Genomic DNA, 23,640 nt, shown 5'->3' with positions numbered 1-23,640 from the left:
GGTGATTTTTAATATCTGCTTCAATCTTTGTCTCAACAGAACAACACGTCATGGAGGCCGCAGTCCTGTCAGGAGTGTACCTGCTATGGTGATGTGGCCATCTGTGGGCCCACCCACTGTCCCAACCCCCACTGTGACCTGCAGAGGGTGAGATATTTTACATTTGACAAATATGCACTTTTTCTTTTTGTCCCCTGCAATTATTATGTCCAGGTGAGCAATCAATCAGTTTACCTAGCGATGTTATCTAATGTTGTTTGGTACATGGCAGCTTTAGCTTCTAGTTTTTGGGTTATGGCTCATTTATATTAGAGCGAAAATAAGACAACAACTTCCCTGAAGCTATGAAAAATTGGGGCTTTCCAGGTGATTGCATTGAATTTTTCACAGTCAGAGACAATCGCAAGTGGTTGTAGCAAATAGCTGCTCGGTCAAAGGTTGAGCTTGCAACACCCACAACCTCTGGAGGATCAATCTTTATCACAAGGCGACTGTAGGATCGCCTGTTGGGAGACGAGCTGTGTCCAAACAACTGCAGTCTGACTCGGACTGTTAGCAGAAATAAGCAAACGTTATTAACATTATTATATTGGTGTGAAATCTTCAATTTGTGCAAGTAATTAATGCTAGCTAATTTATTCATCTTAAAATTTATGCTAACTTTAAAATTGTGTAGTTGCTAGTTCACATAACTGAGGACTAAGAAGACATCAAACATTGACATTTCTTTAAAATCTCAGAGATACAAACAGGTGTTAGTGCCGTGGTGCAGTGAGACTTCAGTAAAGGATAAATGATGAGGACCCCACGGCAGTCATACTTGAGCATACACTGTATTCGTGCAGTTGGTGGTGTGATTCGTGTATTTTATCCCATTTCAGATGTTTTTTTAACTTCTAACAAAGTAGTTTTGGTGCATAAACAGAAGTAAACAGAAATTCAATGACCTGAATACAACATGGGTTGTATTCAGTGGCTGAGAGGAGGCGGCAGAAACACTTAGCATGACAGTAAAAACTCACGATGACACTGGTACTGGGAATTCAGCTGCTGTCTTATCATACATGAAGCGAGCAGTGTTCATACAATGTTACTTTGAGTTAGGGAGGTGAAGAAATGAGGCTCATCTCAGTCCATACGTCCATGTGCAAGCATGTTTCTCCCACACTCTTTTTTTTTTGTTTAACAACTTTATTTGAAATTATAAAGTGAACAGTCAGTCATTCCAGTTCAGTTTGTACAGTAGACAAACAAGACAAATAACAGTAACAATATACAGTATGATGAAATAAGAAGGATAAATAAATAAAGGAAAAGAGAAAAAAAAGGAGGGATGTGACAGACTTCATAACAACTTTGTACTTAAAAGTTATATTTGTGACAGCTCATTCATTAAACATTTCTGAATGAATTTCAATCAATGATAAACCTTTTTTATTGGAAGTTAATTTAAGAGAGTTTAAGTAATATTCAATTTCAATCAAAAACAAATTAAATGATGGGGTTGAGTTTTGAAATTTACATTTATGTATATGGAATTTCCCTAATAAGATATAAAGATTGTTTCTCCCACACTCTACAGAGGGCGGTGGCACATACTTGTGACATCACTAAATATTAACTTAGGTTGTCTTAAAGAGACACCACACAATTGTTACTGTTACAACCTGTTAAAATAAATCTCCCAAATGGGGCACAAATCACAGTCTTCGAGTCATTAAACTACGTTGGTTACCCACTTCTATGTTTCCTTCCCCAAATTTTTTTTAGGTACGAAAGCAGCATCGGTGTCGTGTTTTAGTCACCAGTATGAATGCTCCTATTGAAATTCATATTAAGCCCTAACTTCGTCTTAAAGTTTGGATTGGTCATTTCCCATCCACATATTGACAAACGTTATTTCAGCTGTCATCTCTACAAGATGCTGAATTTCATCTACATAGTTGTCGGGTGACTGCTGGTCTTTTCCTGTGTGCATGGCCTTTGAGATATAAAGCACCCAGTGCTGGAATGCAATTCGTCAAGCAGACACAAACTAGCTAGACAAGCAGTATAAAAAGATCAGGAGAAACATCCAGAAAGTTAAAGAGAGCCGTCTGTTGGTCTTAATGTGACGGGACTGAAAATAGACGATAATATGAAAATATTCAAACTGTGTTTTCCTCCTCGTTTATATAGCAATAGCAGCGCACAGTGCAGTCACCACATTCATGGGTTGTGAAAAGGCTCTCAGTATTGCAGAGTTACACCACAAGTGAAGGTTTTGCATTTTTAAATGATCACAAATGGAATTCTTGATAGTGATTTAAATCCGTGGCCTTGGAAGTTCAGGAGCTTCACCTTTGCTTTGTGATATTTTTATTTCCTTTTATCTCCTTCTTTACAAGCGCAGATCCACTTTCAAGGACCTGTTAAATCACTTTCCTTTGTGCGGTGCCCTTACAACAAGAATTCATGAACTGGCAGACTATTGTGCAGCCGAGTCTGGCAATTGCACCATTTAATTTGGCACAATGACAAATGTTCAGTGAGCGTTCGTCCCAGCACCTTTTCTTTGGGCCTATTTTAATTCACATGGACACATTGTCAAAAATGTTTTCTCCCGTGCTTCTTCTCAGATGTGATCTAAACATCAAGCCTGCAGTGACGGCATCAAATTCAATCCCAACTCTGAGCTAAGGCAACAATCAATGTCTAATGAATTCCACTCTGCTGCCTGGCAATCCAATGTTAATTAAAAATTAGTCATCATGCTCAGCGAGCTGTGCGCTCCCTCTCCATTTAAAAACCTCTTGTAATGTGACTTCCTCTCACCTACACTGATTAAACAACAAAAAAGCTGCAGAGATTTTATCATCTGACAGTCTCCGATTATGGGGCTTTCTTTTGAAATCCAAAGCCATTATCTGCAAGCTTAACCCCCCCCCACTTTGACCTTCCTAAAACGCATAACTAAATGCCCGCAACGTTCAACACTGTGGGTTAATCAGCTTTCCTCGATCTGCAAAGGAGTCCTCTCACTGTCTTTTAAAGCCGCATATTGTGTAGCGCGAACTGACAGCGGATGATGACACTGTGGGTTTTATCCCTTTTAAGCTGCTGTTATCAAATCGCGTGAGGCGTAACAAAGGTGACAAAATTATTTTTCCGATAAAATAACAAGAGTTTGCTGATGGTACTACAGGACCTTTTGTTGAATACATTTTGATTTGAAACCTTTTTTTAAATGTTAATGGCTAGTAGAAAGTGTGGAGCATGAACGTTTTTTAGCTTCCAAAGGAAGTCAGGAAAAGAGCATAGAGGGAAAAAAACAGAATATGTTCTACTCAGTCTATAATCTGAAAATTATTCATGTTTTTTATTTTAAATCTATTTAAAACTATTAACAGTTTATTTTTTGCCATTGGGAATGGTTATAGTTTTTTTTTTTTTTTAAACATTTTGTTCACCTTTTATGACTCAGATAACAGTGAAAGGAAATGTTTTCCATTTATTAATGCAATCACTCTGACCTTCTCTTTTATAACAAAATGGTAGAATTGAAAGCAGACATCAGGTTCAGGTTATTGATCTTAGTAGTGTTAAGACTGAGATATTAGTTGTATCTCACTGGCACCGCGGGTAATGAAGAGGCACCACAGCATGTGGAAATGTGAGCGTCTGACTGCATGGAGCCAAACGTGACTGGGAACATGTGAAGCTTTTGTGCAGTTTAAACAGTTTAAAAGGTGGTTTAAAGAGGAATGGAGCAAGGAACAAAACCTGAACATAATTCATTTTACAAAAACGAGGACAATAAACAACCTCTGAACAGAAACTCCAAGTGTGCCTGACTCAGAGACCATGACGTCAGTCATTTAGACAGATGTAATTTGCACAATTGAAAGATAACCAAGAAAACATCGTGGCATTTCTTTTTGTTTTATGGTATTTTACTTTATTGTATAGTATGAAGGCATTTTTAAATATGCAAGTTTGTTAACGGATACAGGAGCTTATAAAGATGATTAATAGGACGGCCACAGCATTCAGGAAACATTAGAGAAATGAGTTTCATATATTCTGAATGTGTCTCTTAAAACGCCTCGAGATCACTGGATAGCAGACAATTTATTATCACAGCATCTCAGTGTTGTTTCCAGGATCAGGAGTCAGCTCGCTACAGCGACCGATTGTGAGGTTAACGTGCACGTGTGTATTTCATTTGCATTTATGATTATTTTGCTTATAAGAGGATGACAAAAGCTTGCGTTGCCCAAACCTGCGACACTAATTAATGAGCTCGCCTCTCATCTTGAGCACTGCTAGCAAAGAATGACACGCCTGTCATTTGCTCCCACGGCCACATGATCTTCCTGTAAGATACGGGACTCGGCTGCACTCTCGACTTTTTGAAGCTGGTTGGTAACATCACTGCTGAATTAATCACATTGAGAGGATCTCACAGTTCAGCTGCAGTTTGTCGACTCAGAGCAAAGATGTGTGAAGAGCTCAAGACTGAAGTGCTGCTTTTGTTTCCGCCGGCCTCCAATGAGCCCACGGTTCATGAGACAGATGGTGCTGAAAGCCTGAGCTGCACAGTAAAGACTTTGAAACACTGTCAGGAAACTCAGTTAAATTAATGGATTATACTCGAAATCCAAGCCAACGACTTCTTAGTTTCACTGAACATTTTTCATGTTGTGCTGGGGACAAGTCAGCTGTTCTCCTGTGGTAGACAGGCGGGCTACAACAGCAGGAAGTGACAGTGAATTTTGCATGTCCAAGTAAAAAAACGCTGTAGCTCCCACTTCAGCCACTGCTGGTTAAAGTCTGACTTCATGTTTAAAGAGTGCACAAGTTCTTAAAATACAGTGGCCTAAATGATGAAGGCTTTCCAAATGTTACTGCTCTAAAACTCCTCAGCAGATGCATGCATCGGTCACAGCACATGATGTCCTCTTCAGAGAACTGGCAAATCTTTCAAATTTTGGAAAGTTGCATTTTCCCTGCAAATACAGTCTAATTCTGTGTAAACAATTAACTGGAAAAACTGCCATTAATGCAAAATAATCTTGATACTATTCCTAAAGAAATGACAGAGTGTGTGCAGAGCCATTTATTTTATAATCATGCAGGGATTTGCTCTTCAGTGTTTTAGAGAAGCCTACGTGCTGTAATTGCTTCTTTTTCTGCAAAAGCAGAGCCTTAACTATTGAACAAAAGCATCACTGTAGTGACAAATGAACTCTTGTTCTGTTTGATCCTGAACCGTCTCTGTTTGTTTGCACCAATAAAACTCAAATTGGATCAAATTCAATTATGGTGATTAAATTTCAAGCAGCAGACAGAAAAGCTCGGGGGACTGAAACAAACCAAAAAAGATGAAAAGTTCAGGAGAGGAGACACCGAAACAAGAATCCAGATATATGAAAACATCCAGGAGCTTCATATTATAATGTTTATTTTATTTGCGCGATTCGGCCATTGTGACAGATGAAGTTTGAAGACGCTGTTAAAATTCACTTCGGGGGCTTGTTTCTACTTTAAGATTTTGTGTGCTGCTGGGTGATTAATGGCGAGCTTCAGCTAAGATATGAACTCTGTCTTTTTCTTTATTTGGGGAGAACTACTACCTGCTCCACAGCTCAATTTCCATCTATTTGTTTCGCCCACTTGTTACTTCTACACTGATTTGTCATTCTTCCGGGTCTTTGTATGCAATTTGTCTTTCATGCTGCTTCAGTGTAGCTCTATTTGATTTTTTCCCCCCACCATTTTTCAATTGGAAAAACACACTCTGAAAGCTCTGGGGGATCTTTTTTCTTCCCTTTCACAAATCGCACTCACCTCCTCCTTTTTTGTTTCCATATCACTTCCATAAACATCACCTAAATCTCTAACGGGCTCCGCGTCTGGCTCTTGCTGCTTTCACGTTCTCTTCCTGCTGCACAGCCGGCCTCAATTAGTGTGAATGGGCAGCGCAGTTAGAAGACTCTGTGGTGAATCTGTATTGCATGTGTTTTACTACCTCCACTCCACATGCTGTGTGCTCCTGATAGTCTTCATTGAATCATTATTCTGTGCACTGATGTGTTGCATGTCTGTTAATTTTCATGGAAATCGAGAGGCTGTATATTTGAAATGTGATGTATCCATGCTGGTTAACTCATTTCCTCTTTCTGATAGAGTTTCTGAGTGTGTTTTCTCCTGTTGTCAGTCTATTCATGTGTGTGTCTTTTAAAAAGGGCGAGCATTTGAGGATCCCTGCCAACAAGTGCTGTCCAGAGTGCGCCTCCTCATCCCAGGGCTCCTGCCAGTATGAAGGAGTCATCTATGGAGTAAGTGATTATAAAAATGGCTGCTTCTCTTTCAAATTATTCAGGGTTGAAATGTTTACACCAGGATGCAGCAGCGATAGATCAGCTGATGACAACAATACAAAAATGCGAAAGCTAAAATTTTAAAACACTAGAGCTAGAAAACAGCAAAGCAAGAGGAGCAGACCCTGTGACAAAGAATAAAGGGAAGCATCAACTATCTATACACACAGAACGGCAATCAGGGAAATGGAGACCACCTGGGGAGAACAAGACACAGCTGAACTAAATCCCAGACGACGAGACAAGGGAAACAAAACTAACAAGGAACACTAAATCAAGAAATAAAGCAAGACGTGAGATAACTACATGGAGAAAACACATGAATCAACTTAATACACTGAGGGAGGAATTAAACTCAAAGGCAACGAGGGGAAAACAATGAATTAGACTAAAGAAGAACACATGAAGCAGTCATCAACGACCCTGAACCATGACACATGCCCAGTAATCATTTATAGTTGTGCTGATGTTGTTTTTGTCTTCTATGCCACCCTTTTCTTTTTAAAAATATCATATAAGTTACTCAAAAAGTAAAAAATGTTCTGCATGAACCAACCAAAGTCATTCAGCTCATGCACTGGTAGGTGCCAGGTAGAGCTTGGTAGACTCATGTCGACATGCTGTAGCTATTTGACGGACTTGCATAGAATTGCCAGTCAAATCTAATAAAAATGGTTTAAAATGTTTTGCATTTGCCCCAAAATGAGGTTTTAAACCAATTAGATTTTGCTCATATTGTCTCTGATATCACTTATGAGCAATAAGAATTAGTGAAGTCTAATCCCGTGTTTTCCCAAAGCTGACAGGTCAGCCTGACTCGGTTATTTAGACATGCCTCCCACTGTCTGACTGTTTGGAAACAAACACAGCAACAACTTCAGTTTTATTTCATTTTTTATTAGTTCAATAAAGTTGTTTTTATCTTTTGGAACCTGCTGTTTCCTTCTCTGCCCTCATTTAGAGGCTCATATCAATAATTTTACACTGATGAGTTTGGAACTTGTAACCGCTCTTCAATACCCAACTCCTCAGTCACTTCCAAAAAAACTAATGCTAGTGTTCTCCCCCTGACAAAAGCAACTCTGGCTGTTTCATTTTCCATCAAGTGCCCTCTAGTTTAATGACTTTTTGGCTGCCATTTTGGATAGTAAATGGCCTGAAGAGAAACAGGTCTTTCTTGGCAATGATTTTAAAGAGTTTGTTGGCATTGCTTGCCTGGTGATGTAGCACTTGACATGGATCTGAACAGCGAGAGGAGAGATGAGTTTTGGAGGGGAGTAATAGCATTTTAAGAGTTTTGCTGCATCTTCTTTGAAGGGCAAAGAGTAACATTGCATTGCTGCTGCTCCTTTTCCAGGAGACACAGTTTGGAACGGTTGACTTCTTCCTTTTTTACAGAAATACAAGGTCACACAGGATGATCATACTTGTATAACAGCATTCACTTTTCTGAGTTTGAACTGTCGCTCTGCAAGAGCTATAATTCAGAATTTTAATTCAGTACATCACTGGTCGATTTTTTTTCTCAGTACTGAAAATAAGGGGAAAATATCCTGGCTGGTAAAACTATAAAGTTCTTAATTGTTTGCCACAGACTTCTTCCTGGGGTGAAAATGAATTTGGATAAATGCTTCATTACAACTAAGACTAATTAGGTGTTTTACAAAAGTTTAAGAAGGATTTCATGCAGGTTTCTCAGCCTGACACCTCTGAAAATGAGAGAAATCAGATCTTAACTTCTATCATTATGACTGCAGGCATGATGGACCTGCTGATATCTCATTTAAAGTGAAAGAACCGCTCTGGTCTTCCACAGTATCCACAAATGGATGTATAACAGATGGATATCGAAGGCTCTGTAATACGTCAGACTGACTGTTTCATGTATCCCGTTCTGTCAGTCACAGAAAAGAAACATCTTCATGGTTTACATGAACATACACTCGCCTGAAGTAATAACTTTTTTATACATATGTGAAGAAAAGCCTGGGAAAATCGCCAACAGGCTTACAGCTCTGCAGTTTAGCTATCAGTCAAAAAGCTGTCGTCAACTTAAAGTTTAGTACAAACTTGAATTAGATATATGCATGTCAGCGTTCAAATGTTAAGGTAATGCCTTTTCACAGCGTGCCTCCATATCTACATTCGCATACACCCTCTTATATTTTAATCAGGTTTTTGCTCCTTATCGCTTCTTCTCATGGTCTCTTTTTTCTGAAGATCTTCTCCCCCTCTGCGACTCTGCTCTCTCGTCTGTCACTCAGGCTTAGTCTTACAAAGTCGTCACGTTTACAGAAAGAAAACTGCTTTCCTCTTGCCACTGTCTCTCTGCTGTTTCCTCGTCTTTCTCTGTGTAACTGTCACTTGCTTTCTTTGATTTCCACAGCATGACAGTCAGTGGAGTCCCTCGCCTTGTTCAGTGTGTACTTGCTCCGGAGGGAGCGTATCCTGCACCACTCACCCCTGCCCGCATCTCACCTGTCCCGGGGATCAAAGCCTGTTCACCCCAGCCGGGGAGTGTTGCCCCAAGTGTGGCAGCAATGGAGGTGAGGGCTAAATTAGGACTAACACATAGTGTATTTTGTAGATTGTAGGTACCGCTTTTTTCCCAAAGATTTCTTTTAAATGATCATAACTCTGTGTAGACATATGAAAAAAATTAGTGCATCTCATGGAAATTGTTTGCTTCTTTTAATTAATTTAGACAATAATTGATCTTTAGATATCTTTGAAAGGGCATCTATAAATGGGTAGGATGGATACGATATATGCAAACAAAGCAAAACTGTGTGGTGGTGACTATGAATATGATTTCTTTATTGTTATTTTTTTAGGGGAAAATGAAAAAGAAAGACTTTGCAGATGCATCACATTCTTTGTGTCATGGTTTGCTGTGTGGCAGGCAGGACGCAGGACCCAAACGAAGGACTCACACACAGGAAATTTAACTGAAAGCGGCAACTTTATTGCTGGAAATTACTAGTGCGAATACAAAACTCGAAACTAGAACACTAGAAAATGAACTGGGAACTAGGAATTACTTGGCACACAGAGGGAAGAAACACATCGTAATGAGGGTACAACATGACAACTAACAGAGAAAAACACAGGGCGACTTACACCAGGGGGTAGCAAGGGAATGGAAAACAGGAGGGAAGCACAGCTGGGGCTAATCCGACATAACGAGACACAGGAAGCAAAGCAGGCTACACATAGGACACGGACTATCAAAGTAAAACTGGCAAGCCGTGTGGAGTTTATGAAGGACCCAAGATGCAGGCACTGACTATGGTGAACTTTTATTGAAACGAGGTGAAAATAACAAACTGACACGGAGGTGCCGAGGACAGGAACTAAGCAATAACCTAAACTGGGAAAAATCTAACTAAAGAAACTGAAACCTAAACTCACGGTAAGACATGCAGGGGAAAACCACTAGAAGAAACACGGAGGAAACAGATGAGCCAGCAACAAGCAAAAGGAAACACAAGGCTTAAATACACACAGGAGCAATCAGGGAATGGGAGACAGGAGGGAAACACGGCTGGGAGAAATCAGAGCTGACGAGACAAGGGGAAACAAAACCAGACACACTAACATAAGACACGGACCTTCACAATAAAACAGGAAACTTAACACACATGCAAAGACACAGACTAAGAAACACAGGCTTTACACAGAGACGTGACTGAACTGAAAACAGAGAGAACAAGGAAACCAAAACCTTGGAGCTAGAAATCAGAAAACATAACCAGAATAAACTAAAACACAAGATAATATTAATTATCACAAAACACTGACTCATCCGACTCAGGGACCATGACAAAAAAAACCATGACACATACGCAAAGACACAGACTCAGAGACACGGGCTTCACACTGACACATGACTGACTCTGTAACAGAGGGAACAGAGAGACAAGGGTGACTAAACATGTGGGCCCAGGACAGGCACAGAGAAAACATGGGGACAGAGACTAAACACAGGCTAAGAAAAATACTAAGGAAGGAAGAACCAAGATCACTAAGCATAAACGAAAGATAACCAAAGAGAGGAATAACAATCATCAAAAGAATATTAAACCAAGATCTGAAACACAAATACTGCCGTGACACTTTGAACCTTACTGTTACAACCTTATATATAAAGTTAAAACAATATTACAGTTACAGAAAAATATTTGAATGATGCACATAACACAAATCCCATAATTCATTCATGCTTTCTACTTAATTGTCTGCAATTTAATATTTGGCACCTGTTTATCTTGCTGCACACTCTTCTGCTAAAACATGAAAAATATATTCCAGTAAACAAATGACTCATGTGAATCAGCCTCTATCTTTATTATGTAAAATGTCTCTCAACATCTGCACCACATGTGAATGTTGCTGTAGCTCCTCAGATGCAAACCTTCATTAAATGTATAAAGTGTTGTATCCTTTTGCAGTATCTGTTTCCAAAACTAAGTTAAAACTTGGAAAAAGTTGAATATATGAATCTGCCGACCGAATGCATTTAGGTGAGAACTGCAGGTAATTGTTGTCCACACAGGAACAAACCCTCATTACTTGACAGTGATGCTTTGCCTCGCCTAGACTGAGCGAGACCTCAGGCGTCCGCCAGCAGCAGGTTAACTAATGACTTTGAATAAAAACCACTAAGTAAAGAGAAAACACTTCAGTATTAAACCAGTGCACACAGGCTACATGACCACTCAACCTCAAACTTTATCATCTCCTAATTTCAAAACCCCAATTTTTCATCAGTACTCCTTAGTTTGACCGAGCCCTGACAGTTTTTTGTCGAGCCGCTCCAGACTCAAATTTCTTTCTGAAAACTTCATGCCAACGGTGATTCGTGTGACTGCATTATTTTCCAAAACCTAAAGGTTACAAGTTATTAAAATATTCTTCCCGCAGTATTAGCTTCACGAAGGCATGATTAATTAATCCCAATGTCCAAAGGCTTAAATGCTAAAGATGTATCCATCCACATGAAACAGCAATAAAAATGCAAAGCAGTTCTTAGTCAGGTATCCGTTTAAATGCCTTTCTTACAGCTGATTGAATGATGTTTTAATTACTGGATATAGTGAAACTGTTGAGTACTGAGCAGTGCTAAATAAATACGCTGCATTGCTAACTCTGAGGAATAGACTGGGCGTAGTTCTTTAATATGTAAGGCAACATCAGGCTTGACCTAAAGGCACAAACAGATACATCCAGGAGTATAACTTTCTGTATCTCTAGATCAGCCCATTTTTACCCATGCCCGATTCTGCTTTTGATTGAGGATTGGACCGATACCCAATCCAAATATCAGATTGGTGTATGTCAGAGATGCAGTAGATTACTGGAGATGAACTCTTTTTACATATCGCTCATATACTTGGATCAGACCAGATGTGTTGTGACAAACCCTGAGTTTATAGATTGCACAGAGCAGCCAGATTAGAGCTGAAAGGTTAATCGAGACTGTAATGACGTCTTTGAGCTGCTATGATGCATCCCAGTGGTTAGCAGCTAATTTGATACTACTTTGTTTCTTCTCTCCTGACTCTAAATCACTCTGTGTGCATGCAAACAATGCCTGAACTGTCAGCTCATTACCTGACACTATTTACTCATTTAGTTTTTATCTGTGTGTGTTTGTTAGAGTCTTGCTCTTGGCAGGGGATCGTTTACAGGGATGGAGAGGAGTGGAAGCCCAGCCTCTGTTCCAGATGTGTCTGCAGCAATGGAGAGGTCCAGTGTTCAGTAGCAGAGTGTCAGCAAGTGGCCTGCAAACCGGTAGGTTTCCAGAAACATACAATTTTAAGAGGTTTTGGTCTTTAATTTTCATGTGGGCAGTCACTGTTTTTTAATTCAGTAAACCTACCTACTTGTATCAAAAGGAGGATTTGGAAGGAGGTGTATAGGATGCATCCTAGTCAGATGTCCTCTGTTACCTCCCAAATCCCTCAGCTCACCACCTTTCTAGTCTAAAGCTAAGTGCAGACACTCAGACTCACTTTCGCTGCTTCTGTTGTATTTTTACTCTCGGTGACTAACAGCTCGTGGTCATGGGTGAGGATAGGAACACTGACACCTTCACCTGTACTCTCACCACAACAGCCCAGGCCTGCACACGCTGCATCAGTCACCTGCTCCACTCTTCCACCGCTCACAGAAAACACCCCGAAATACACAAAAAAAGTAGAATATTTATTTCAGCTATTCTTAGAAAAGAAACAAAAATTAGATGAGCTTGTTTTAAATTCCAGTATGCCTCTTGGGTTACAGATACCTCTTTTTTTCTGTTTTAGTGATTCTATTTTAGTGCTTTTTTATTTCTTCACAGGTTAAATAAATATTCGTGTGTTAAAAAAAGAAATGCAAGTAAGAAAGGTTTGAAGTTGTTGCGAGGTGGTTTGGCTCTGCGCTAAGGGAGTTCATGATCAGATTCATCTTATCAACCTCTTAGTAATTGTATTTGCTAAAATGTCAGGTGGGCTAACAGTACTGTCAAAGCTTATATGCCCTTTGTTGTGTCAAATACAGTGAAATAACGGCTAATCTGAGAGGGTTTGTGCTTGTATGTGTGCAATGTTTCCTCAGCACGAGAACTTGGTGATCCAGCCAGGAGAGTGCTGTCCCCAGTGTGTGTCCAACCCTTGTCTGTCAGCTGGAAAACAGTACCAGGTAGGCAGCCTGTGGGTGTTTAAACTGTGCTTGTACTGTGTATGCACCTGTTATTGTGCAGATTTGTGTGAATCCTGTGGTTTACAAAGCTTCTGTGTGTTGGAGGCAGCTGATAACGGCTCATAAATCTATAGTTTTGAAACCTGAAACATTGATTACAATATCTGTGATGATAGTGAGAATATGACGCATGCAGTGAATATGTGAATGTCTCTATTGACATGAAAAGTCTGAGCCTTCCTCTCTCCTCCTCCTCCTTCTCCTCTCCTGCTGTGTTTGCAGTGCACATGCTCCCATCTCGCTCACTACCAACTTTCTCTTTTGATCACAGAATGTCCCATTCTGTCTAATGTGTGTTTGCGTTTTCTACCACACACACACACACACACACACACACACACACACACACACACACACTCTCATTCATGTTGGCGTCATCTTGACGGATAAGAGAAAGAATTGTGATGCTTTGCCTCTGGTGTCGATTACCTAACTGAGTAGCTATACAGTCCACACATGAGTGCCTCCACATCTGCACATAGACACATATTATTGTGTGTGTGTGTGTGTGTGTGTGTAAAACACGTGTAGTATACATGACAACAACAAAAGAAAAAATTAACTGAGCTTTTCTCACATTAATGGTAAAAATCCAATCTCACAATTTCCAGTGTCCATTTTTCATTTATACACTTTATTTATAAGGGAGAGGACAGCACGGTGGTTAGATGTGTTGGTGCTCACAGCAATCAGGTTCCTGGTTCAAACCCCTTTCTGTGTGGCATGTGTGGGTTTCCTCCAGTACTCCAGCTTCCTCCAACAGTACAAAGACATGCATGCTAGGTTAATTAATAATTCTTAATTAGCCATAGATATGAGATTTTAGAAGTGGTAGAAATTGATGAATATATGTTTAAATGTGACTTGTACTCAAAGCACTTTGAGAGATCAGTAAATATTGAAAAGCACATTAAATAGAAGAAGGCTTTTTATTTTTCTATAGTGATATGATTATAAAACACCTACAGCAAGCCTTACTTGTTTACCTTATGCAAAATGTGTTGGTTGGCTAATCCTGTGTTTGAATTATGTACTTAGACACTTTAACACCATCAGTGATGCAGCTGAAAGAAGCTAAAATCGTCTCACATTCATCTCATCCACTGTCTTAATGACAGAGAGCTGTGATACTGACGGCTTTCCAATAGACTTATTTGTGTGTTCCAGTACAGAATAAAGCTCAAACACATTCATACAGCATTTTAAAAAAATACTGTACATACTGTTCAATGTTTCCTCTCTCAATCACACTTCTTTCAGTTTTATGTGTTTACCTCCTTGTGCTGTTCTTAATATTATAGTTTGATCCACTTTGTGAATGTTGACCTCCTCAGCTTGCATTTCCGTCCATGTTGCGGTTCGCCATACTGTCATGTGAACTTGTATCTGCACTATAAACCCTGGGTTGGCCTGTCAAGGTCATAACCAACTTTATTAGATCGCTTAAACTCAAAATGTCCTGAGTATGTTTAACCTGCTCTGTGGTACAAGCTCAACTTCACAAAGGCAAAAAAGATCAAAGGACACATTATAATAGGTTATAATGGGCATCGTTTTTGCTTTTACCCTCAAAATTTTAACACGATCATGGGATCAGTGGTGACTGTTAAAAGTCTCCATAGTTGGTGCAGAAATCCTCTAAATGTGAATGTGGAAAAAGTTATGTGAAATGTAAATAAGTGTGTCTGTAAGCCTGATACAGCACATGATTCCAGATACGTAAGACTTTATTAACATTATGCATCCCAAAAGCTATTTATTGTGCCCTCCTTTAATCAGCCTGGTTGTTCAGAAGACAGTGAAGTAGTTTAGACCTCTGTGATATAGATCATTATTATACACTTTGTAATACGCATGCATACTAAAGAGAGTTTCATGCAAGTTTTGTTCAAAGAGCTCTGCAGTGTGCCTCGCAGGGTTTTGATGCCTTAAATAATGAAATAATTTGCATCCTCCGGGCTATAATCAATATTTAATTGAGCAGTTTAGTGTGAAGGAGGAAGGAAGTTAATCTGACATTTACAGAATTTGACCCTAAATTTAAACAGATCAGACGTGGAACATCTGTGCAACATTTCCTTTGGTATCATGACAACATAGTGCACAAGCAAATGTTTTCTCTGAAAGGGAGTCAGAAATTTATAAAGAAGGTACAAATTAAATGGATGCGTGTGAAACCATCATCGATCACTAAATGCAGAGTTTGTGAAGGATATAGCTGACCAAGTAACATAATAATAACCAAATGACATAAGAGCTGTTTGTCCTTTTCTGTGTATGTTTTGTGTTTTTGCTTTTTTGATTAACATTGGAAACAATAACAATATTGTAGAAAAAGTGTAGTTTAACATGCTGCTCACTGTTTTAAATACCTGTTACAACAGATCAAGGAAGATCAAAGAACTATGATTTTAGATTATTGCTGTATTTACACCGGTAAAAAGCTAAAGTGATATCATTGCAGTGCTCTGGTGGGAAACTTTAGCATTCATGTGCTACCCACCTAAGTGTTGCAGATCAAGCACACCCTCCTCTAAGACAGCGGTCCCATTTTTTGTGCCACGGACCGGTTTAATGTCAGACAGTATTTTCACGGACCGGCCTTTAAGATGTCGCGGATAAATACAACCAAATAAAATGATACGACCAAGAAAAAAACTGTGGTATTTTGTAAATATAATAATAAACGCGAATTCACTGTGTAATTGTGTAACTTTATTAGCAGCGTCCTCCTGAAATGCGCCAACAACATTGAGAGTAACATCCTCCTCTCTGCCCCTTAATGCTCTCTGGTCGCTATGGTAATGTGTAAATATTTCTTTCAAAATAAGACACGACTACAACACTGGAAAAGACCCAGGAGAACCAAGTTAACGATAAAAACCCTGAAAACCATAAATTTCACACCCGACCCTCAACTCTCGCTGCCGGATACCAAACGACTCACGGACCGGCCCGGGGTTCCGCTGCTCTAAGACACTGGCAGTGATGGAAGCAGCCTCTGCCAGCAGGATAACACTCGTCCACACCTGAATGCTGAGTACAAAACACAGATGTAGCCACTGTGATGTCACCCACTTGTTTCTGCACTGGGCAACATTTTTACACAAAATATCTGTACTTTCTACTCCTTACGCTTTTGTCATGAACCACAGTTCAAGTGGGGCTCAAAAGCAAACTCAATTCGCTTTAGTGTGAGCATACCATAATAGACCCATTTCTGTAATATACTTACACATCTATATTATTGCTAATATGTATTGTAATATATCTATATCATGGCTAAAGCACTTCTGGATGGATGCAAACTGCATTTCGTTGCCCTGTACCTGTGACATGTGCAATGACAATAAAGTTGAATTCTATTCTATTCTATTCTATTCAAGTACAAGTTTCATTATTCAACAAAAGATGACCCAGAACAACCACGGGAGGCGAGAGGATAATCGCAGAAGTGAAGAAAACCGGGAGAACAAAGGAAACAGGGAAGCCGTAATCGGGACTGTGGGAGCCTGCAACAGAAAGGGGAAAAGGTTACTAGTGTACAGGGGAATGGAGAGACACAACAAGACAGGGCTAGAGCAATCTGGCTCATGATCAGAGCCAGACCGTGGGACTCGGAGGGGGAGTGTGTCCATGGGAGGTAAATCCGAGGAGGCAGAGACGAGGTCAGGTGGTACACTCTGAGATCCAATTAGGCAGGAGGGCAGGCAGGTGGCAGGCACAAAACGCCGGACAGTAACCAGTGAGGGGTGACTACCGGACTGGCATGGAGCAACCGTCTGTGCAGGGTTAAATAGTCCTCCTGGTAATCGCCTGGAATGGGATGCTGGTGTGATGGTGACAGCCCAACCTGAGGGTGTGGCCACCGGGGCATCCACCATGACGCACCATCCACCATGACGCACCATGCACCATGACAGCTTTCAAAGCAGGTGCACTGTGCACACTGTGTGACTTCAAACGTCAAACCCATTTAAGCGCTTTTGGTGCAGTTCATAAGTTGTGTTTGCGGTACAAGCATCAAGCTAGTGCTACAAAGAGAGTAACCTTTAAACTTTCTTGCTTTTTTTTTTTTTTAAGTTTGCAGGTAATTTCAAATTCAAGTTTCTATCAGCTCAACAAACATCAGCCATCACATCAGCTGTTTCTGTGCAGTCTCTCGAACAGTGTTTTGCTAGCTAAAAATACAGCAGCTATATTTCTCAACGAGTGAAAACAGCGAGCGAGCCTGTACTTTCTCACTTTTAATTGAATAAAGAAGTTTAATCGGTACTTCAGCTTTTACCAGAGTATTTTTTAACACAAGTGCCTGTACACCTCTGGGTTTTTGAAGCCAGAGGTTGCTATGTTTGCGGCAGAGGGTCGAGTGTTAAGCTATTGCCTAAAGCTAGTATCTGGTGCAACCTACAGACACCGATAAATTCTATTTAGTGCGAAGTAACAGGCTAATAAATAAAAGTTCACTAACAAAAAATGCAGCACTGGCTTTTTGGATAATTGTACCACATAGCAAGCCATATTTCTTTGTCACAAAAATCCATTAAAAATGTTCCAAAAGGCAGCGACTGCATAAACTGTGAAAGCTCAGAGCTTTTTTTGCCAGCACAAAGGTGACCTACACAATAAAAGTCCAGTTTGCTTTCAATAATATGCCTCATACATATTTCAAATACTTCATTAACTAACTGTTTAAATACTTCACACTTCCTGTGCAAGTTATGCATTCAGTGTTTGAACTCACTGCTGTATAGTCTTCAAATTAAAGAGAATCATGTGGAAATCTAGTGGCTGGCTCCGTGTTTGTATGCTTTTCACACTGCAGAGACATCCCATTGTTGTTCTCAAAGAAAAGAAAGCGCTCACTGGTTTCAAATGAGCTGTGAGTTTCCTGCAAACAGCTTGTGATTCACTGTGTGTAAGCCTGAAAGTGTGTGTGGGTTTGGAGATGGTCTAAATGTGTATTTGTGTGTCTCTTGGCAGCACGGTGAGCAGTGGCAGAAGAACACCTGCACCACGTGCGTGTGTGACCGGGGTCAATCTAAATGCCACACTAAAACCTGCCCACCCATAACCTGCGACAAGGTGAGTGGTCTCATGCACACAAATGCACGCGCACAATCACTGACATTCAGTTTTATGCAGAAGTCGCCACACTCTGACAGTATCGTGCATCGCTAACCATCTCCGAACCTTTAGAGTCTTAGTAGAAACACATCATGGATTTCACATCAGACGCCCTCAGATTAGCTCAGATTTATTTTCTGGACAGAAGGAAAATACAAAACCCACAAGACCAAAAACACACACGCACAACAAAACATTGAAGAGGAATATTTTTTTTAAAAGTCAGACGCACAATAAAAGTCAGACTAATGCTCTAAAGCCGAAATGAGTTTAAATTCTTTAGGCACATGAAAAATATATGTTTGCTTTGAGCAACTTATAAACTAGCAGCAGCATTTAAACATTTATTCTACATTGTCATGGAAGCCAGTGCAAACCTGCAGGTGTATTTCTTAAGTAAGGGCTGCACGGTGGTGCTGTGGTTAGGACTGTCACCTTGCTAACAAAGGATCATTGGATGTGATTGGTCAAGGTCTTCCGGCTTCCTTCCACAATACAAGGACCTGCCTGTTAGGTTAATTGGTGATTCTAAATAAGCCGTAGGTGTGAATGTGAGTGTCTGTTTCTGTGTGTTGGCCGTGCAATGGATTGGTGACGTATCCAAGATGTCCTGTGCCTTGTGTCCTGTTTCATGTGGGACAGGCCTCAGGCCCCCTGTGAACCCATGTTTGTCAGGAAAACTACATTTCTGTAAATCATGTGTTGATAAAATTGCACATCGTACAGTTCACAAATGTGTAATTATTTTTTAAAAAGAGTAATTTCTTAACATGACTCGAGAACAGTTTGGATCCACTTTTCCTGACATTTCGAAGCCCTGCAGTTGATGGTTTTGCTTGATGTGTGTGAGATTCGGTCAGAATAAACTACAGTAGCCGTCAGAGCTGAGATACAGAGTAAGCGTGACATCTGCAGTGTCAGGAAAAGCACACCTCTGTGCACTTTCAAATAAAGTTAGAAGAACGGTCTGATGGCCCACTCCGCTTGGTGTCTTTTCCCTTAATAATGCAAAACACATACTCTCTCCTCCCTCGCTCCTCTTATCTCTCTCTGCTGAAACAGAGATGCACAAAACCAGCATTTTTATAAGCTCCTTGGATTTCCGTCGTCTTCTCCCGCTGCTCAGTTTGCATTCCTTCATCATCTGTACTGAACATAAAACCCAAATAACATTATCCTGCCTCCAAACAGGGTCAGACCAAAGTGAAGCGTGCCGGGCAGTGCTGTGATGAATGCGCTGCTGCTAAGGGAAGCTGCCAGTACCAGGGCGCAGTGCGTTACCATGGAGACATGTGGAACAGCACTGGCTGCGAGTTCTGTACCTGCAGCCGGGGTCAGGTCCTCTGTCAGAGGGCCGAGTGTGGACGTGTCGAATGCCCGCAGGTGAGCCCGAAAGGGAAAAAGTGTTCATTGAAGCCCAGAGGCAAAACTGGCCCGATTTTAAAAATCTGTGGATGTAAGGTTAAAATTCACAAACATTTCCTCAGGCCACAGCTTCTGTTTTAGACTGGAAAACGCTCATCTCTTATTTTTTAAACGAATTTCCACATAAGCGGGACAGCTGTAGGGGCGCTGAGACATCCCACTGAATCTCGAAAAAGTACAATATTCTCAAAAAGTTTTATTCATTTATGTATTTTTATTTAATTCAAAAAGATAAACTTTCATATATATATATCTACACATTACACAGGATACTTTTATATATGATATATTTTATGGCTCATAGCTTATAAAATCAGAAACTGAGTATCTCAAATTATTTGAACATTTCATTTTGAGGTTATAGATAGAAGATAGATAGTTATAGATAGTATAAATGGCACACATCTCTTTATCTAGTTCAGTACACACAACCAAAATCACGAGGAAGACTGCCGACATCATAGTTGTCTCGGTGATGATCGTCCTCCCACCGTCCATCCTGCTATCACATCCTTAATCTCTGTGTTGAGCTGAGACGACGGGCTGAGCAAAAAGAGAACTGGGCTGCTGCTTGGAGAGCCAAAGTCCTCTTTTTTTAGATGAAACTAAATTTTGCCTTTCTTATGTAAATCAGGTTCGTAGAGTCTGGAGATGACCTCTAAACCATAATCCTCAAAACTGAAAGCCCCAAACTCTTTCATGGCATGCGTTTTTAATTTCTCTTTGATATTTGGGCTGATTGGGACCTGATGAATGCAAAAACAAAGAGTTACCAGATTTTTTTTTTTTTTTTTTTTACCTGATTTTTGTTTCTGAGAAAAAAGAGATCCACATATGAGGACATTCGCTTTAAATTTTGATATAACAGTGGCAGTATAATGTCCTCGTAAGTGGATATCAGGCCTTTGTAGAGCAAATTCAGTAATTTGGTCTAGATGACCCAAAATGTGGTGCCCACATATGTGGACGTAACGTCCTAGGTGGTTAAAATAAATCACTTTACATGTATGTATGTAAGATCTAAGGAAAAAACAATTTACAGGATTTTAGTTTTTTGACATGATCGGCTACACTGTAAGAAATTTCACTGTTAGGTTACAGTAAAGCTCTGTAATCTTTGCTGTTATACTGACGTGATACAGACAACTGTTTGGTTAATGTCATGCTGTCACAGGTAGTTTATTAATATAAAGTTTAACAGCATGTCTTCGCTCATGTTCCCTGAATTCCGTTTTATTTCTTTCTTGAGCTTTGTTACAATGTTCCTCCTCCTTGCACCACACGCTTACGGGAATATGACTCAGCCTTGGTGGCCTCATTCATAAGATCAGATTTCATAATATTAATAATCATATAATCTTAATAGCAACATGCCCTCACTGACACATCCTCCTGGATTTGTTTAACATTGTGCCAGTTTTACTGGAAACACATGGTTAGACTGATGTTGGGTGAAACCAGTAAACCATTAAGCTGTTTTTATAAACATTGGTACTATGAACAGTTTAGCTGGAGTTACTAAAGTAATTGAACCAATTCTAAAAACATCTCCAAACATAAAGAGTTCAAATTTATGAACTGTCTAATTTGCAAAACAGACAAACATCCTGTGATGAGAAGTTAGTGCTGTGTGCAGTTTGTAAATGGAACATTTCTAAAATCTTGAATTGTGATGGAAAACAAAGCGTAAGCATGTGTTGTATTTTAAATATCCTTTTGTCATTCAGATTTGGACATCAGTGTGTTGGTTCAAAAATAAGCTCTTTTCTCACAGCTGTTGTTTCCAGCAGATCTGCATGTATAAAACTTTTAGCATCATTTGGAGTGAGACAGTTGTGTCTTTTCACCTGCAACAAGCTTAAAATCCATATGTCACTTTGGATTTTAATCTTTGGCTGTATTGCTTTTCTTAACATAATTACCCCTAATGTTCCTGCTAATGGGTAATACCTGTGTTCAATGTTTGTATAATTTTGTTCATGTGTTTTTGAGTTTGCAGCATCATTACTGGTCTCATGATTCCTTTATGATCATATAAAACTACGTGAACTTGCTTTTCCTGCAGACCCCACCTGCTTCACCTTTCCTCAAGGCTTACCCTTGCTGTCAAACCCTTGGCCTATTGATGCAACGTGTCAGCACCCTGAAATCCCATTTCCTTTCTTTTAAATGGGCTACTTAAAAGTTAATGGAAGATGTCACTGTTACTTTGTTCAGTTTCCTATATTTGCCGCAGTGAAATTTACCAGTTTAAACGTACACTTTGGTGGAATGGGAGGAAGGGCGATCATTTGAGGTTATGAGGTTGGCTGATTCCATCACAGGTGATTCACTCAGTTGAGATGAAGTAAATTGAAAGACAAGATGAAACTAATGGTCTGTGACAGAAACTTGGCCCTACAGCTTGTCACTAGATGAAAAATATGACTTGTGCTCAGCTACACTGAACCTACGCCAAGCTGAACCCTTCTGCTAAATGCATAGCATCTCTTAAGACAGTAATACAGTTTCAGTGTTAAATATGGAGTATCTACTGGTTCTTAAAATGTATTATAATCTCTAAAATGCACTTTTACCAATACAAGTTTTGGGTGTTTGTGGCTTTGTTTTGATATTTAGCTCTTTACACCACATGTTGAAATATTCTTTAGCAGTACACTAAACACCAGACTACCTCCAGATGCACCCTTGGGTGTGCAACAGGATGTGTTGTACATAAAGCACTAAATGCCTGAATTAAAAAGCGCTGTGTCAATGTGGCTTGTAGTGAAGTAAACTGGGAAAGTGCTACATAAATGCCAGACCATTTAAAACGTATGAAATGTCTTAAAATCTGTTTAAATGTTTTAGTTACATCTCCATCAAAAGTACAAGTTGAGACCTATCAGCTTTAATCCAAGCGATTCCTTATTTCATCTTCTAAGTTTGATTTAAAATCCACTCCAGTAGTGTACAGCTAATGTAATAGAAAACACACATTAGAATTGACAGTCATGTTAAAAATACACATCAATGATATAAAAATATCCCTGTTGTGTACACAGACTTCACAATAAAATCCCTGGTAGTTTCTACTACATGATGGACTCAGACAAGTTTACAGTGCAGTGATGGAAACCCTGAACATGATGATGAAAAAAGTCCTACTAGTTAGCATCCTCGTTAGTCTATGGAAATACAAAGATGCTAAATTTAATTAAAAATCTTTTGGGAATTATATAAGTTTAAGTTATAGTGATTTTCCTCTTTTATTTAAAATGTGTCTGTTAATGCAAACCATGTAAACCGCAGCATGATGTCCTTTTAGATGAACAGTTTGGACTGTGTCCTTAAACTCAGTCTAAAAATGACATGTTTACATTATTGAACTGATGCCAGTGTTTTGAAATATAAATATTAATAAATACATATTTTTCCTTTTGATATGTGTTTCCATCAGACTGGTTTGGTCTAGAACAGGGGTGTCCAACTCCAGTCCTCGAGAGCTACTGTCCTGCAGCTTTTAGATGCATTCCTACTCAAACACAGCTGAATTAAATGGATGGATTACCTCTTCAGCATGCCATTAAGGTTGGGAAAGGCCTGATAACAAGCCATTCATTTGATTCAGGTGTGTCAGAACAAGTATGCATCTAAAACCTGCAGGACAGTAGCTCTCGAGGACTGGAGTTGGACACCCCTGGTCTAGAATGTCATGTAAAGTGATGTTAAAAGGATCTTTAAAAGTCAGAGTGCAACAGCAGAAGCAATAATAGCCTTAATGTGAAGTCATCAAAGGTCAGACTTGGCCCAGTCAGGAATGTAGGTGAGTGTGTTTGAACAAAACAGCCTAGAGGATCTGTTAAAGTTATTAGCTGGTGTTCCCATAGTTGCTTCAGTCCCCCCGCTTTAGGCTCCACGCCACGTTGACTCAACACCTCATCCGGTTTTACATCAAGCAGATTTAATAATATTGCTTTAATATCCCTGACCACGACCAAAT

At 39.7% G+C, this 23,640-nt stretch overlaps 1 protein-coding gene across 1 annotated transcript in view; it reads left to right on the top strand.

Annotated features, from left to right (window-relative positions):
* The window catches only part of fras1 (Fraser extracellular matrix complex subunit 1), a 311,100-nt gene that overhangs the window by 95,377 nt on the left and 192,083 nt on the right, over positions 1 to 23,640 (top strand). The window contains 7 exon segments of the mRNA XM_019365971.2: positions 40 to 147; positions 6,228 to 6,320; positions 8,749 to 8,908; positions 12,022 to 12,155; positions 12,963 to 13,046; positions 18,090 to 18,191; positions 19,425 to 19,616. Coding sequence (XP_019221516.1) covers positions 40 to 147; positions 6,228 to 6,320; positions 8,749 to 8,908; positions 12,022 to 12,155; positions 12,963 to 13,046; positions 18,090 to 18,191; positions 19,425 to 19,616 — 873 coding nt within the window.

The sequence above is a fragment of the Oreochromis niloticus genome, linkage group LG12, assembly GCF_001858045.2.
Source record: "Oreochromis niloticus isolate F11D_XX linkage group LG12, O_niloticus_UMD_NMBU, whole genome shotgun sequence".
Taxonomy (NCBI): domain Eukaryota; kingdom Metazoa; phylum Chordata; class Actinopteri; order Cichliformes; family Cichlidae; genus Oreochromis; species Oreochromis niloticus.
Note: the sequence above shows the minus strand (reverse complement) of the source record. Positions and strands in the feature narration are given on the sequence as shown.